At 46.1% G+C, this 17,226-nt stretch overlaps 1 protein-coding gene across 2 annotated transcripts in view; it reads right to left on the minus strand.

Annotated features, from left to right (window-relative positions):
* Positions 1–1,889: 1,889 nt before the first annotated feature.
* Dapk1 (death associated protein kinase 1) overlaps positions 1,890–17,226 on the minus strand; it is a 157,847-nt gene continuing 142,510 nt past the window's right edge. Inside the window, exons 21-26 of one of the 2 annotated variants that reach the window (XM_032885228.1) lie at positions 15,933–16,130; positions 14,897–15,035; positions 13,512–13,632; positions 7,843–8,031; positions 3,386–4,614; positions 1,890–2,912 (exon numbers count right to left, since the gene is read on the minus strand). In XM_032885228.1, the coding sequence (XP_032741119.1) occupies positions 2,873–2,912; positions 3,386–4,614; positions 7,843–8,031; positions 13,512–13,632; positions 14,897–15,035; positions 15,933–16,130 (1,916 nt within the window). In that variant the 3' untranslated portion in view covers positions 1,890–2,872. Of the gene's footprint in view, positions 2,913–3,364; positions 4,615–7,842; positions 8,032–13,511; positions 13,633–14,896; positions 15,036–15,932; positions 16,131–17,226 lie in introns of both variants that reach the window. The other variant, XM_032885227.1, reaches the window with a different exon arrangement.

The raw sequence follows: 17,226 nt of genomic DNA on the forward strand, positions 1-17,226 counted from the left end.
GATGGTTGTGAGCCACAATGTGGTTGCTGGGATTTGAACTCAGGACCTCTGGAAGAGCAGGCAGTGCTCTTAACCGCTGAGTCATCTCTCCAGCCCCTGGTTGTATCTTCTAAGTGACTTGATTACAGGCATATACCTACACATGTGGTTAGGCACATCTTAATGGTTCCAGCATCTCCCAATGATAGGGCCCCAAATCTTTATGGACCTTTGAGGGAACATGTCAGATACCAACTTGTCAGGAGCATCTAGGAAAGGCTAAAGGCATGAAGGTGACTTTTCTGGACACGGCCCATTGTTTTGCATGGCTGCAATGGGTAAACTCTGAATTGCAGGGCCTTCAGAGATCTCATCTCAGGATTGATTCTTGTTGCTGATTTTTATGCCTCTCCTGTCATTATTACATATTTTAATGATGCCTGGGCATTACCCCACCCTATTGGGCAGATTTTCTGCAAATCAACAAAGATGTACTTTCTTGTAGTAAAGCTATGCCGACAAATTGATGATTTCATAATTCCTAATAATGATTCTGTAGAATTCCTAAATTTATACAAGTAATTTTGAGCCCTCTATAGTATGAAAGTTGCAATTAGGGCTCTGTAAACCTTCATGTGTCATGGACTAATTGCACTAGGATAAGAAAACAGGCTTGGAACAAATTTGCAATCAGGGAAAACATTTCTTCTAGGCCAGCTGTGAAACCATTATCTGATAGTCATAAACTGGGAATGGACAATTTATTTTAAGTGCAAGCATAGAAAACAAAATATTGACTGGAAAACTTCAAAACTAATGAGACACAAGGCAGATGATTTGTCTCTTAGCAAAACTGTGCTGACGTAATATAAAAATCCTTGCTTTAAACTTATAATGAGCTTGTGGATCTAGAAGATAATGAATGTTTAGTTAGATATGAGTCTTACTGGAAACATGTAAACATTTCTGTAGTAACTCCTTATTTAGAACTTGAATTAGTGTCTTAAACTTGCTATGACTTTTGAAATATAAAGATGTTTGGAAAGCCATGTGATCACGTCTCCTGAGAAAGTATAAGAACTAAGAATGACAATAAGGGAGAGGCTTTTATATTTTATATATATATTGACATGTATGTATAGGCATATCTAAGTAAGTGGGCATGAATACTTTTGGAGTTGATGAAACAGATGGTGTGGGTGGGTCCAACCAGAATGCGTGTATGAGTGTGTGTGTGTGTGTGTGTGTGTGTGTGTGTGTGTGTGTGTTGCCTGTGTAGAAGATTTTAATTTTTTCCTTTCTTTCCTCTCTGGCTTACAAAGAGTTAAAGAGTTCCAAGCCTCTCATCTGGCCAGTAAGAGGTCTTTGAGAGAAAAGAAACTAGCACTTATTAAAGTACAAATAGTAAAATTCTAAGGCCAGGGATCATCACATCAGTCTTTAGCCTTGTGTGAGTCCGTTTCACATCAGCTCATTCCCCACCTGGAGTAGGCCTCGGGCACCAACTGCAGCACAAAGATGATTATTTCAGGGCATCTTTCTGGTTTGCTCTCTGGTCAAAGGATTCATTGAAGTCACAGAGCCCCTTCCTGGCTGAGGACTATGTCTGGAAACTGCTCGACTGTAGGTCTCATGGCTTGGGTCACCCTTCCATTCTTGACCTCTGGTGCCAATGACAAAGGCTGACCTCTGCTTCCTTACCAGACAAGTGCAGGCCTAGCCTTTGGTGGGCTCCCTGTCCCTCACGGAATATATGGCTGGTCTTCAGACAGGTATTCAGCACAAGCCTGGCTTATGAGAGATTGCAGGGTAGCATTCCTAAGGAAGGCCTACAAAGTCTAAGAACCTGGGTCTAGAAGGACCATGGGGTCCTCTGAGACAGGAGATCAAAGTAAGAAAGAGAACAGAAGTGAACAACATCCAAGCTCTTTTATTCCCTCTGCCACAACTAGTTTTATAAATGAGTAACCAGGCAGAGTGTGGTGCCTTCCATATCCTGAAGATTAGATTGTATTTGGATCCTGCATCGATCCATGCAGAGCATCATGTGTGGAAACCCAAGGGAAAGTGCTCCTTTTGAATCAAGGACTAACCAATCAAATGCAATAAGCAACCGTTTATTTATAAAACAAAAGAAGAGAGAGAAAAAAACCAAACTTGATTATCTTACGACATCTTATAGATTAAGTAAAAATACCAGTCTCAATATATATGTATATACATAGTGCATATATATATATGTACAGATGATATGGTAACATTACATGCTTCTCGGGACAGAAGACTTAAAACACATTCCCTCACGCGGATTTAAAATTCGATCACAATCTCAATCACCCCAAGAAAACGTGTTCCCTCTATTTCCTTTCTCTCAGGCTTCAAGTACAGGAAGTGATCAAACCAGGATCTCAGCGTAGAACCCAACTGCTATGCACCGACAATAACGGACTGTCATGGGTTACGAGTTGTGGTCTTCAGAATTCCTAATTAACACAGGTCTCCATAGCCCTACCCTAAGTCAACCTTCTACCTGAGAAGGGAGAGGAGGAAGCGTGACCGTCTCTAGGTCTCATGTGCACCTTCACATGGAACTTCCCACAAAAGCAACCAAAAATGTCTTCTTACAGCAACACTGGCCATGAACACTCTGGGGAGGACTCCTTTCTCCTCTTTCCTTGCCAAATGAAACACAGAGCCCCCTCCCTAGGAAAAGAAAGAAAAAGAAGGAAAGAAAAAAAAAATCCCAAAACCAACAAGTCAGAGTGAAGCACCTCTGGCGATGATCAGCACACAGCAAGGGACAGAGAGGTAGCGTTTCCTTGGTGACAGCTCCGGGCTGACTCAGATGATTCAACACACCCTCTTCTGCAAAAGGCACTCACATATTGTCTGTTTATAAATCATACAGTGGGGTCCAAGCATGGGAGTCTCTCCTACAAACATAAAAGAGATAAGCTGAGGGGCCGGTACAGCAGAGAAAAAGATAAGAAATACACATTACGGATAAATGTGTGTGTGTCTTTCTTTCTTTCTTTCTTTCTTTTTTTTTGGTAAGGATAATCAATAAAGGAGTTGAATTTTTTTTTCATTGAAAAGTTTGGAATTCCAATAAAATTATTGGTAAGAAGCAAGGTATTAGAGGACAAGATACAGAGTCCAAAACACTGACAGGAGGGGCTCTGGCTTCCCAAGTGACCGAAGTGAACCACATGGTCTGCTCTTGGCTGAGGGATGCGTGGGAGGGAGGGGGACCGAGGCCGGGAAGCAGAGGACTGGGTAGAGGGAGGTGTCCTCGCGACCAGAAGGAGTGAGTGGGAACCTGCACTGAGAAGGGTGGGCTGCCCCCTCCCCTCCGCCCTTGCACGTCAGTCCATAAAGACCCTACCCAAGCCAAGGCTGCCCTCACCGGGACACCACTGAGCTTATGGAATTGTAGGATGTGCCACTGTTACAGCTTGAGGCATAGGCCTCCTGGCCATTGCCGTCAAGGTTGATCTTGAACACAGAGGAGGCCTTCAGTAAAAAGTCCGCAGCATCCCGGCGCCCCAGCTCCCGAAGTTTGGATATAAGGATGCCCACCGTGCTCTCAGGGTAGGAGGTCCATTCCTGTAGCAAGGCATGCACTGGGCTGGGGAGGAAATCCCTAGAAGCCCTGGTATTGACGTTGTGTTTGGCCACCATGTCCGGGAGGCCCAAGTTCATGGCCAGAAGGCACCAGTCCTTCCCCATGGGGTCCGGTGGGTCAAGCAGACGACTCAGTTTCCTCCGGGTCAGGAGACTCAGGTCTGATGCATGGATGTCCATGCCAAGACTGGCCTGTGAGTAGACATCGTGACACCCAAAGCACGTGATGCTGCTGAAGCTCTCCTTGTACCCGCCCATGGTGTTGGTGAGGGAGCTCTCTTTCAGGGTCTGTGCACGGAAGAAGTCCCGGGGCTGGTAGACCATGACTGGTTCGTGATGCTCCCTTAGCTGCTGGGGGCTCAGGTAGTGCTTCACCGTCAACAGACCTGGCAAGGTGGTGGCCATGACAGTCTCGATGGTGCTGCACACCGAGTCCAGCAGCAGGCAGCACTTAATCTTCTCGGTCTCCAGTCCACGCACCTGTACCTCAATGCCCTGACCGTGATTGACCAGCAGCACCAGCAACTCAGCCCCACGGTTGGCGATCCTGCAGCCGCTCACCCACAGACGGATGTCCGCGTCCCCCTCAGTGCTCTGCTGGTGGATCCACCGGCACAGGTTGACCTGAACTTTGTGAAAGATGCCACAGGGGAAGGGGGTGAGGTGCTCTACAGGGACGATGCGCACCCCTCCGTACACCATCACCTCGTCCTCCTCATCGGCCCAGGAGCGCTGCAGGCTGTCTGTTTTGATCAGAGCAGGGATATCCACCATAGTCCCGCTACTCAGGTCTCGGGCGCAGATATCCATGGCATCCAGTATCTGCAGCAGCTCCTCCACGTCACTGTCGGGGACCAGACGCTGGATGTCTTCCATGGTGTAGCGGCCCCGATAATGGTGCAGGGCTCGGGGAGTCTCCACAGACAGCAGCTTCCCCAGGACGTTGGTGCAGAGCCATCGAGGATCCAGCAGCAACACATCCTGCACTGTCTCACTCTGCATGATGTTGATCTGCCAGAGGAGACAACTCAGAGTCACCAAACGGAAAGGAATCCCAGGCCAAAGGCACCCATTACCCAGAGTTCAGCGGGGAATCCCAAGGAGACTCAGTGAGGCTTGGGTCCATGGCCTTGGTGGGAGAGGATGAGCCAGGGTGGATTGGTTCTCAGGGGGCCCCTCCCCCTTCTTGGAGGAGGAGAGAGGGGAATGGGAGGCGGGGCTTGTGAGGGTGGGGCAGGGAGGAACGGGGTGCGATTGGGATGTAAAGTAAATTAATTAGTTAATTAATGGAGGGAAAAGAAAAACAAAAATAAAACAAACACACCAGACCCCTGCCCCATGCTGGTTCAGGAATGTCAGAGGAGAGTCTCTCAGAAGCAAATTCCCACAAAGGTAAACATTGAAAACATGTAAAGACAGAAACAAAATCAACAACCAACCAAAGCAATAAGCAAAACAACGAAGGGATACTTGGAAAGGAGGTGAGATGAGAGAATGAAAAGGTTGGTTTCTGAGACGTAATCTAGAAAAAAAGAAAATCCTACAAATGAATAAAAGCAGCTGTCAAGAGAGATTTCCAGGGGAACCCACAGGAGAAGACAATAATGCTCTGAATCAGGCTGTTTCTGGGTTGTGGTCATGTGCTTTATTGAGAACAACCTTGTCTTTGGAGAGCGACTCGATAGTTTATGGGTAATGTGCACAGAATGATCTAAAAAGAAGGATGCAAAAGAATCAAAGTGCACGAAATGTAAATGAATAAAATAACCAATAAAAAAAAAAAAATCAAAGCACAAATAACCAGTCAACGTAAGCTGAGATCTAAGGACCCGAGGATTCCTGGTGCTGTCTGTAGTTTGTCTGAGACAAGGTGTCGTCGCTATGTGGTCCAGACTGAACCTCTTTCATCATACTGAATGCTAGGACTACAAGCATATCCGGTGACCCCACCCCCACCCCACCCCACCCCCCACCCCACCCCGGGATATTGTAACTGGCATCCCAACAAAATGTAAAGTTGTAAGTCACTTACTTTTTAAAAATATTCTGTAAGAGATGTGTGTGTGTGTGTGTGTGTGTGTGTGTGTGTGTTGTGTGTGTGTGTGTGTGTGTAGAGAGAGAGAGAGAGAAAGAGAGAGAGAGAGAGATTTGCCCCTGTAATAACCCTTCAACTGAAAGAGAGAATACCAGATAGTGACCAGAGTGTCTAGTTCCTTAAAAGAACAAAAATTTGGGGGCAGGGGGGGAAGAAAACAAAACAAAGCCAGAAATCACTTGTTCCTTCTGGGCTCTTTCAGGCTATTCCGTGACTAAGATGCTCCTAAAGAGGCTTTCCCTGCATGGAGCTCTGGCTCCCCTGCTGGCCCCGGCACTCTACTGCCTTTATTTTGAGCCTCAGAGGTAACTTGCCCAGGTGACACAGTCCAGTCTCACCAAGGCGTTGATTGAGTGGATCCATCCCCCTTTGCCACTCCAAGCTAAGTAACTACTGCTATTTCTTTATGGACGAGAGCAAAGCTTGACCCATGGAGGAGGAAACTAAGGAGCTGCAGTCTTTAACCAGACTTAAGAAGGCTCCAGCTGTGCAGAACTGGTCCACATGGCGGAGATTTCCTCTGCTCTTTCCTCCCTTCCGGTCTTTCTGTCTCAAAGTCTCAAGCTTAAGGGGAGAGGGAATGCGATATGATATTAAGAGGGTTATGTATCATGGCTTAGAAAATGTCTGGTCAAGAACTAGTAGGTAAGAGAAGCCTGTCAAAAGAGGTTTATTCTTTCAAAGGGTGGCCTTCACGTCTACATGACGCCCCTGGAGTGATAGTTAACGTTTTTCTTTTGCTGTTCATTGTTGAACCAATAAAGTCTGTGAACAGTAAAAAAAAAAAAAAAAAAAAGAGGTTTATTTTTATGGGGAAGACGCCTTTTGTTTCTAGCTTTTCTCCACCTGGGTTCTTCCTTGGATTCAGCTACTTTACAGCATTGCTAGTCAGTCAGCCAATCAGCTGGCAGTTCACTGAGAGTTTAAAGGCTGACATCACTGTCTGAGGTCTTTCTGGGCCACTGGCTCTAGATCGAGTATTAGCTCCAAATATAAACAGCAAAATAAAATTAAACAAAAGATGAACAATAGGCCTTGACCTGGCACCCAAAACCAACCCAACCCAGCTTCTGGTTCTCAATGTTCTTAGAACTGTCTAATTGCTAATAATCACAGCCGTTGCTCTTGGCCCAGCCTTGCTCATGCAGAAACTTGATTTCACAGGAGTAAGGAGGGGATGGCGATGTCACTTCTAGGGACAGGCATAAAAACAGAGCTTCCGTGCCGGGTTAAGCGTCCCCCAACCTTCACCAAGCTCCACACACAAACACACACCCACTTGTGCACATACTTACACACACACACACACACACACACACACACACACACACACACACACACACACACACACACACAAACGCACACCCACTTACACACACACACTCTCTCTCTCTCTCTCTCTCTCTCTCTCTCTCTCACACACACACACACACACACACACACACACACACACACCTCTATACCCACACGCACAACGGAATAAGTTTCTCCTCCTTTTAACAACCATAAAACACATAGATTCTATTCAATCTAGTCATGTCAGTGTATAACGGTAGGAAAGCCATATCCAGTCTGAACTGGTTTGGGTGCAGGTGCAACCAGGTAAACTGCGTCCTATAAGTAAATTTTTTAGGGAGAGCTCCTTATCAATCATGTTATGCCTATGCGTAGTTGGGCACTGCTATGAAAAAAATCAGATGCATCACGGGAAGAGATACTCACAGTGAGCAAAGGCTTATATAACCCAAACCTGTCAATCAAAAGAGAGAGCCTCCAAAACTTATGCCTCTTTTTAGATCTGGTAAAGAAGCCCCAGGCTCTTGAGCAACCACACTCTCGAGACCTACTCTGGCCAGAGTATCTCTTCCCAATCTGCATTATTACTTTTTGATTTGCTTTGAAAAAAAAAGTAAACTTTGTTATTTTTGTAGACCATGCAAGCCCTGATTTCAAGTTCTGGAATAAGAGACCCAAAACTCACAAACACCCAGCCCAGACTCTGACCACTAGTAACACCAAGGAGAAATAGAGGAAGAGAGCAGAAATTCCGTATGACTTGCAGGGTGAGCAGAGCCTCCTGTGATAAGAAATTATATGTAGCAGGACCCTTTGCCAGCTGGGGCTCGACCACCCCGAGTCCTCACCTCTCCCGTGCTGTGCAGCTGCTGTGCAATGCGCCTGAGGTCATCCTCGGAGGCCAGGGGGTTCAGCTGGTCCTGCACGTCATACACAAACTGCTGTAGCGACATCAGCTGGTTTGGCCCGTTGAGCTTCCGCCAGGAGGGCAGAGTGGAGATGATCTTCTCACACAGATGAGTCATGGGAGGACACCCCTAGACACACAGGTGGGACAGGTTAGCCACTGCACGGCTGTGAAGCTCTAAGCACCTGGAGGGACAGCATTCGTCCATGCAGCACATACACGGAGGAAGAAGTCAGCGCTTTACCAGCTCACTACTGGGTTAATGACTGTCCTAGTGTTGTCTTTAGACCGAGCCTAACAATCAAAGCAGGGGGAGGGGGACGGTCGTGATCTTATGTGCAAGAGATGATCAGTCCCTGCAGCTATATTCGAGGAACTACGAATCCAACTAACCGTCCATCAGTGCCTAATGCTTTACTCACATCTCCCCGCCTCCAGCTTCTATCTCTGCTCCCTCACTAGTTAGGTAACCATCCTAGTCAGAAACAGTAAGGTTATGCAGAGTGGGACAGAAAATGAGAATTTTATCAACATCAGAGTGGATTCACAGGATCTGTTGATGCAATATCGTTAGTGCAATGATGTAATTGGCTTAAAACTGGTTTTTTACCTGTCAAGTGGAAAAGCAAGCCAACCAATGCCCACATTCCCATGATCCCACACCATCCTGATTGGAAACATAGGTACTACATCATCAATTACACAAAATTGCATCTTATGTCACCTTAATCCCACTCCTTCATTTATAAAAAGCAAAGCCGGGGGCTGAAGAGATGGCTCAGGGGTTTAGAGCACTTGTGGTTCTGGTAGGAGACCACGCTCCATTCCCCAGCATCAACATGGCGGCTCATAACCTTCCATAACTCCAGTTCCAGAGATCTGACCTTCTCTTCTGATCTTTGTGGACTCACACATATATGTAAGCAAAGCATTCACGTGCATACAATTTTTTTTAAATGAATAAGAAATTTTTAAAAAGGGCAAAACTCTCAAGGATGAAGACCATTCATTTGGGGCACCACCTGGATGGGGGTTGGTCTGCAAAGTAGCTGGCAAAGCCAAGTCAAGCTCAGAGAATGCAAAGGACCCCCCCCCATTGCCTGAGGGTCAGGCATCTTGATCCAGACCTGGGAGGAGACCCTGGCTTACTGGATGACTATTTGTCCCTATGGCACAACTTGCCGACCTGTGGGACCAAGCCTGCCAGACCACCCCCATATCACAACTGAGAAATAGTATCACCCCGGTAGGAAAGCAAGAGTCTGTGTGACACAGGGGATGGTGTGTTTGCTAGGTTTGGGTCTTCTGGGGATCCTGAAAGCACACCTGGAGCCAGGGCTCATGACAGAGGCTGAGTGTTTTCCAACTCAGGTACAGGGTAGCCCCACTGAGGGAGAGATGAGCTGCGCCCTTCACTCTGGGCAAGGGGAAGCTCCCTGAGGCCGTTCAGTCTTTCCCATCATGGCGTCCTTTATCACTGTTACAGCCTTTGTCTTGGGAACCCTCCACCTCTCGCACGCACTGGCATCTGCCCTCGCCTACACATCACTTTGTGCTGCGTGACTTTCTTCTGACAAGAAAATAGAAAGTACTACTTTTCGAACAGGTATGATTCCTTGGGAAACTTTCAGAAGGATTTCTTGGTCCAGAGCTATTTTAAAAACACATCGTCTAAAATCCCCCTCTTCCGGGTGCCACCTAGGAAAGCCTAAAAGCATACACAAGTGGGGTTCTGGAGATGACACACCGTTTTGCATGGCTGCGATGGGTAATTCTGAATTGCAAGGCTTTGGGAAATCTCATCTCAGGATTGATTCTTATTGCTGACGTGCCTTTCCTGGCATAATTACACTCATATGACAATTCCTGGGCATTAGCCCACCCTACCAGGCAGATTTTCTGCACCTTGATGAAGATGTACCCTTTTGTAACAATGCTATGTAGACAAATTGACGATCTGATCATTCCTAACAGCGATTCTATGGAGTTCCTAAATTTAGACAAGTAATTTTGAGCCCTCTGTAATATGAAAGCTGCAATTAAGGCTTTGGAAACCTTCACGTGTCACGGGCTAATTGCGCTAAGATAGAAAGCAGGAGTGAAACAGACTTATGATCAGGAAAAACATTCTTTCTGGGCTGGCTAGGAGAACATTATCTGATAACCAAAGGTCATAAACTGAGAATGAACAACTTATTGTGGGTGCGAGGACGGAAGACAAAACCTTGCCTGGATTTATCTCTATAAAACTCCCATATTAATGAGACCCTAGGCAGGTGATTTGCCTCTTGACAAAACTGTGCTCACTTAGACATAAGAATTATGGTTTTAAACTCTTAATGACCTACGGAGCTAACGGCAGATAACGAATGTTTACTTAGATAACTAGTCTTGATGGAGACACATGGAAACATCTCCTCTGTTGTAACTTCTTACCCAATTTATGATTTGAAATTGTTGTGAACTTCTGGAAAAACAATGCTAGGAATACCATGTGATCATGTATCCTGAAAAGGTGCAAGAACTAGGCACAAGGACAAAAAGAACAGGGACAGAGAGTACAGCAGAGCAGAGAGAGCAGACAGGTTGCTTCTTACCACAAAAGAATCTTTTTCTTAACAACAAGTTTCTTCTTACTGGCAAGGACAGGGCTTTTTCACACTCAATAAAAGGGTAGAAGGTTTTTCTTTCCCTAAGCAGTAAAGGTTTGGAGCTTATTTTTTTCATCCAGAATGAGTGAGTTTTTTCTGCACTGGGGCTTGCCCAATGAAACTTGCTTGTGGGGGCTTTAGTTCCATCCAAATATATAGCTATGCATATGCATAGGTGTGTAAGTATGCATGAATACTTGTAGAGTTAATGAGACAGGTGGTTGGACCCAGCCAGAATGTGTGTGTGTATAAATGTGTGTGTTTCTGTGCATACTGCCTGCTTTTCATTCTGTGAGTATGACTCTCTTTCCCTGGTTCACTAAAAGTTAATTGTTCCAAGCCTCCCTGTCACCTAGCCAGTGAGAGGCAAGGCTTCTGGGCAAGAGAGAAAGGAGCCTTAGTAGTAAATTCTCTCCTGAATTCCCCGATGCTATACAGCATATGTTAATTGCCAGAGAATTATAAAGTAAGTTTATAAAGGAAAAAAGTTTTCTAGCACTTATTCAAGCACAGAATTATAAAGTAAATAATAAGAGATAGAAACAGTTAAGTTTCCCCAGTGCTTAATGAAGCACAGAACAGCAAGAAAGAGTTAAGTTTCCTACGAGGTCGGAGATCACCAGCCTTTTGGCCTGTGTCTGCCTGTGTCTGCTTCAGTCCATTCCAGCCAGGCATGCTCCTGGCACGAACCGTGATATTTATGGTTCTACATTCCTACATTTGTAAGCTTTAATCCATTCACTTTGTGGATATGTCATGAGCAGAACGGTTCAATGTATTTCATCCCAAGCAAATAAGCAGTTGTGTTCATTTATCGAGTAACCATTTTCTCTATTAAACTGAAATAACACCTTTTCTTTCTCCCTCTCTTTCCTGATGCCAGTATGTTTGTATGTGCACACAATGTGTATGCTTCATGTCAAAGACCAAGTCTGCCTCAATCGCTCTCCATCCTGTTTCCTGGCACAGGGTTTCTCTCTCCTCCCACCACTCCCCAGCACTGAGACTACAAGTGCAGGTCTGCATGCTTGACTCTTACATAGGTGCTGAGGACGCACACTCGGGCCTTCAGTCTGCACTGAATACATTGCATGGCTCAGCTAGTGAATTACATGCGCTAGTGAATTTCTATGGACATTCTGATATCTGGAACCACTCTCTAAGTTGTTTTAACTGTTTTGATTATAAAACCACTGAAACATGTTTTCTCCTTCCGTTTCAATTTCAAGATGAAAAAAATATCAATGCCCTCCATCCCATGCGGATTCTGGGCAGAATCACATTGCACTTCTGCAACTGGGGAAAGTGCAGTACTCAATCATATTTTACCCTCAATGAAAACACAGTCTCTTCCATTGTGTCAGTGAGAACACAGTCTCATCCAATGTGGCAATGAGAACACAGAATCATCCAATGTGTCAATGAGAACACAGTTTCATCCAATGTGTCAATGGGAACAGTCTCTTCCATTGTGTCAATGGGAACACAGTCTCATCCAATGTGTCAATGAGAACACAGTCTTGTCCAATGTGTCAATGGGAACAGTCTCATCCAATGTGTCAATGAGAACAGTCTCATCCAATGTGGCAATGAGAACAGTCTCATCCAATGTGTCAATGAGAACAGTCTCATCCAATGTGTCAATGAGAACACAGTCTCATCCAGTGTGTCAGTGAGAACAGTCTCATCCAATGTGTCAATGAGAACACAGTCTCATCCAATGTGTCAATGAGAACACAGTCTCATCCAATGTGTCAATGTGTCAATGAGAACAGTCTCATCCAGTGTGTCAATAAGAACAGTCTCATCCAATGTGTCAATGAGAACAGTCTCATCCAATGTGTCAGTGAGAACAGTCTCATCCATTGTGTCAATGAGAACACAGTCTCATCCAATGTATCAATGAGAACAGTCTCATCCAACGTGTCAATGAGAACAGTCTCATCCAATGTGTCAGTGAGAACAGTCTCATCCAATGTGTCAATGAGAACACAGTCTCATCCAATGTGTCAGTGAGAACACAGTCTCATCCAATGTGGCAATGAGAACACAGTCTCATCCAATGTGGCAATGAGAACACAGTCTCATCCAATGTGGCAATGAGAACAGTCTCACCAACGTGTCAATGAGAACACAGTCTCATCCAATGTGTCAGTGAGAACACAGTCTCATCCAATGTGGCAATGAGAACACAGTCTAATCCAATGTGTCAATGAGAACAGTCTCATCCAATGTGTCAATGAGAACAGTCTCATCCAATGTGTCAATGAGAACACAGTCTCATCCAATGTGTCAATGAGAACACAGTCTCATCCAATGTGTCAATGAGAACACAGTCTCATCCAATGTGTCAATGAGAACAGTCTCATCCATTGTGTCAATGAGAGAACACAGTCTCATCCAATGTATCAATGAGAACACAGTCTCATCCAATGTGTCAATGAGAACACAGTCTCATCCAATGTGTCAATGAGAACAGTCTCATCCATTGTGTCAATGAGAACAGTCTCATCCAATGTGTCAGTGAGAACAGTCTCATCCAATGTGTCTTCACCCATCAACACACATCCTTTAGTAAATCTCATCAGTGACTACTTTTCTGTTCTGAATTTGTTACGCACACTAAAATAAAGCAATCTAGAATTGGTGTTGGGATTTATAAAAAGAAATTTTATATTTAAAGAAGCCAGGAAACAAAATAAGAACTTGGTGCACTCTGAGATGGTCCACTATTGGACCCTCTATCTCCTTCCTTGTCTATGTTGCTCTCTCTCTCTTCCTGCCTCTTCCAGAGAAACAGGAGAGTCACCCGGAAACAGACTTTTTTCCCAGCTTCTACTGTCTACCTGTCCCCCTGAAAACCAAGCCAAACTGGGGCCACTAGAGCAGAGCAGGGTCAGCATGCTGGCCAGTGCTGGCATCCCCACAGTGGGATCCAGGCCCCTCCATGTGTACTCACCGAGACAATCTGACTCCGTATTTCTTGCAGGTGATTCCGGAGAACCTTAATGTCCTTAGACCCAGATGCTCCTGCATCCAGTACAAATAGCTTATTTGAGACATGAAGGTCATTCCCAAACCTATGGCAAGAGCAGAAGTAAAATCAGCTCTCAGTCAACTTTAGGTCTTTCCACACAGGGCCAAGTTCCTATTGGCCTTAGTGGCTGATGAGAGGGAAAGAGGAAGGGTCGTGGTGACCCTGAAGGAGCCTCTCTGTCCCTGCTGTTGGGTGAATCCTGCTGGTCCCTATGGCAAGTCACACCTGGTAATTGCACACCCTCAATCACATAACTGGGAGTCTGGGGTTTGAGCACAGGTAGAAGAAAAGAATGTAAATGTCAGAGCCTCCTGATGCAGAGGCGTATGTGTTTGCTTTCTGAGGGAGGGGAGGAAATACTGGTGGTGGTGCAGGGCTAAGACCACAAGCAGAATAAGAAAGTTACACCTCTGACCTAAAAATGTTCACATAAGACCACTTTGCATGGCGGAAGAAAACACTGTGTCTCTCACAGGTAATTCAACACCTGAGTGCCAGCATGCTACAGGAAGCTGCAAGTTCAACTTTGTGTTTTAAAGATTTGTTTTATTTTTTTATTCGTGTGTACACACCTCTGTGTATATACCACCTGTGTTTGGGAGCCCACAGAGGTCACAAGGGAACATTAGATCCCCTAGAACTGGAGTTACAGGCAGTTGCATGTGTAGGTGCTGGGAACAAATTTCAGGTCCTCTCGAAGAGCAGCCAGTACCCTTAACTGCCAAGTTATCTCTCCAGCCCCCAAGTTCAAACTTGTTGATGGAGCCTTGAAGCCTGCTAGAGTTTGGATGAGGTCTGTCCTCTAGGGTGCCTGTGTTATAGGGGCCCTCTCCCCAGTGTGGTGATATGTGTTAACGAAGTAGTTTCTGTGGGACCTGTGAAGTATCAAGAGAGCCTAATCCCTGAACTTCTCTGAATAACCATCCTTACATGCGCTCCACCATGATGCCACACACCAGGAAGTGATGTTATCCAGGGGACATAACAAATGGGGCTTAGACCTCCCTCCTCCTAAGCTAAATACATCTGTTATTACCTACCCAACTTCAGGCATATCTTTACATCACCTAACATCACTAACAGATTCTAAACTTAAAGTTATGTTTTTATATTGCTTTATTAGAGAAACACAGGACTTGTATGATCACACTGACAGGAGAAGCACTCCGATCTTCCCTATTCTTCCTGCCCCATTCCCATGCCCTCTGCCCCATCATCTTACCTGATCGATCATCCCCCAGGACAGATGCTCACCCTACCTCCTAAGAGGCTCTCCTCACCTGTTCCCACCAGCCGGCCGCCCTCACCTGTTCCTGATCTCTTTCAGCAAGGATGTATCTTTATCATATCCAAATTCGCCCCCAGCAGGCCGAGGGATGTTCATAATGTCAGCATGTGTGGCCACCAGGACAACTCGGAGAGGGTTCTTCAGCTTGCCTCCAAATGCTGAGGGAGAAAGTATACCTTGTGAGAGTCTGATCTCCTCTCTGGCTGTGTTGGTCTCATGCCTAGACCACCTGTGTAGGTGATGTGTAACCTGCACACAGACTCAAGGGCTACATTATGGAGTGTGGCCTCTGGTCCTGATCCTCCACTAGAGACCTCAGCAGAGACCAGAGCAGACTGCAGCACAGAGAGTAGCTCTTGGGGGTGTCTTTAAATAGGCTTTGACATGCAGGCAGAGAATCTGCAACCAAAGTCAGCTTTCATGGTGGAGGGGGCAGCTGGGGCAGGGAGAAAGGAACCCTTCTGAATGTAGCCATACACCTGACACAACTAGAGAGAAGCTGTCTCTAACTCACACAGGCAGGGCCATTCCTCACAGAAGTGTTTTAAAAGAGATATGACAAGGGAGAAATAAGAGGCAAAATGGCTTCCTCTGGGAGGTCAGCCAGCTGATGTCACAAGCATGGGTTCCCTAGAGACAGAAGCTGGCTACTGAACATCACCCCGCACAAGGACAACGAATACACTTGCAATAAATCTCACTAGGCCCAAAGTCCATTCCATCACCCTCTCCTCTAGCCAGTGTGCTGAGGCCAAGCCACTGCTCCTTTTCACCAAGGCTGCGTGGAGCTGCAGACTGAAGGGTAACCCTTCCTCTGATGAACAGTCCAGTGCTCTCCAGAAGAGAGCAGGGGCCGTGGATGGAAGACTCCACTGTGCAGTCAGCAATGATGCCCTTAGTGCTGAAGTGCACCAGAGGAGAGAAGTGGCTACCAAGGATGTCTCAGGACTGGGAGGAAGCCACAGCCGGGAGTGCCATTCTGTAGGGTGTGAGTGTAGCCAGTGTGACGACCTCAATAGAAACATCTCGGGGGGGAAAGAAAGGACCTCACTCACCTATGGGTTCTTCAACTGGGACCAGAGACTTCAAGAAACTAAGCCAGAAAACCACTTGGTTCAGCTGGATCTCATAGGGTTCTTCGAGACTGAAAACGATGACGTGGATGGATGTGGGATCATTGGCGGCGAAGTAGTCATAGCAACAGAAGTACACAGGGTTTCCAGAGAACTCCCATACGCTGAAATCACCAACTCCTGCAGGAAGAAGACAATGGCTGAAATCGGGAAACACCCATGTAACTTCAGTGGCTCCTAGCACTCTGGGGACGTTACACAGGGCTAGTGACATCTATAGCATGCGTCTGTGTAAGTACCCAGCAACTTATGCAAAGTGCGTCCATATGCGGTGCTCCCCATATCTGGTGCTCCCCAACCCCTACCATGCACACATCCTTGTCTCTCTCCCTCCTGTGTCTAAATGACTCCCTCCTAGTGGCTTTCATTAGTGTACTTTTGGCTTGTCTCTGCAGTCTATCTACTCTGAGTCCCCTACAGATGTATCTGCGTGTTATAGGTGTATGGGGCCCAGTGCAGATGTGGAAGTGTTTGTGTATACAAACAAACTTTGACTCTTTTTCTTCATCTTTCATCTTATTATATAAAGAGGTAGAGATCCAGTCAGGGGAAGAAGAGATCAGTCCTGTCAGATTCCATAGAAGAAGGATCTGAACACCCAGAATCACATGGTTTCAGACACACACACACACACATTCCTCTAACTGGCAGCTCAGCCTAGTGTGGAAAGTTCTGGAAACAGAAATAGAATTTTCAGCCCTGGAGGTCTGCTCCGTGGTGGCGATTTTGAGGGTGAGGCCCAAATTCGAGCCCCTCCTTTCTTCACACTGCCTGTCCAGTTCTGTTGTGGGAGTCAGGGAGGACACACAGCTTGAAATGGAGGAAGCAGACACGGACTTTAATCCTGGCCATTGGAACCAGAAGCTCTCTAACTGGGTCCCCTAACCAGCAGCATTGGCATCTCTGCCATGGAGGACCCTGCGGTCTATTTTCTTACAGAGCTCCGAGGTGATTCCCGTGCAGGCTGGTGTTAAATAGTCACAGCTTCTGGTGTGAGGTGTATTTCACCAGGTGCAGGATAGTCACAGGGCTTCACCGGAATGTCTAACTTGTGGCCCATGGGCCACATTCCAGTATAGATAGGACACACCTGTAGATGACGATGTCATGTTGAAGAGTTGGATATATCTGGACATAACATGATCCTGCTAACTTCTGAAAGCCTCCCATGACAGCAGGCTCTGACACATCCCTCCTCCTGCCCTCTCAGCAGATA

Source organism: Rattus rattus, chromosome 14, assembly GCF_011064425.1.
Source record: "Rattus rattus isolate New Zealand chromosome 14, Rrattus_CSIRO_v1, whole genome shotgun sequence".
Lineage (NCBI taxonomy): Eukaryota > Metazoa > Chordata > Mammalia > Rodentia > Muridae > Rattus > Rattus rattus.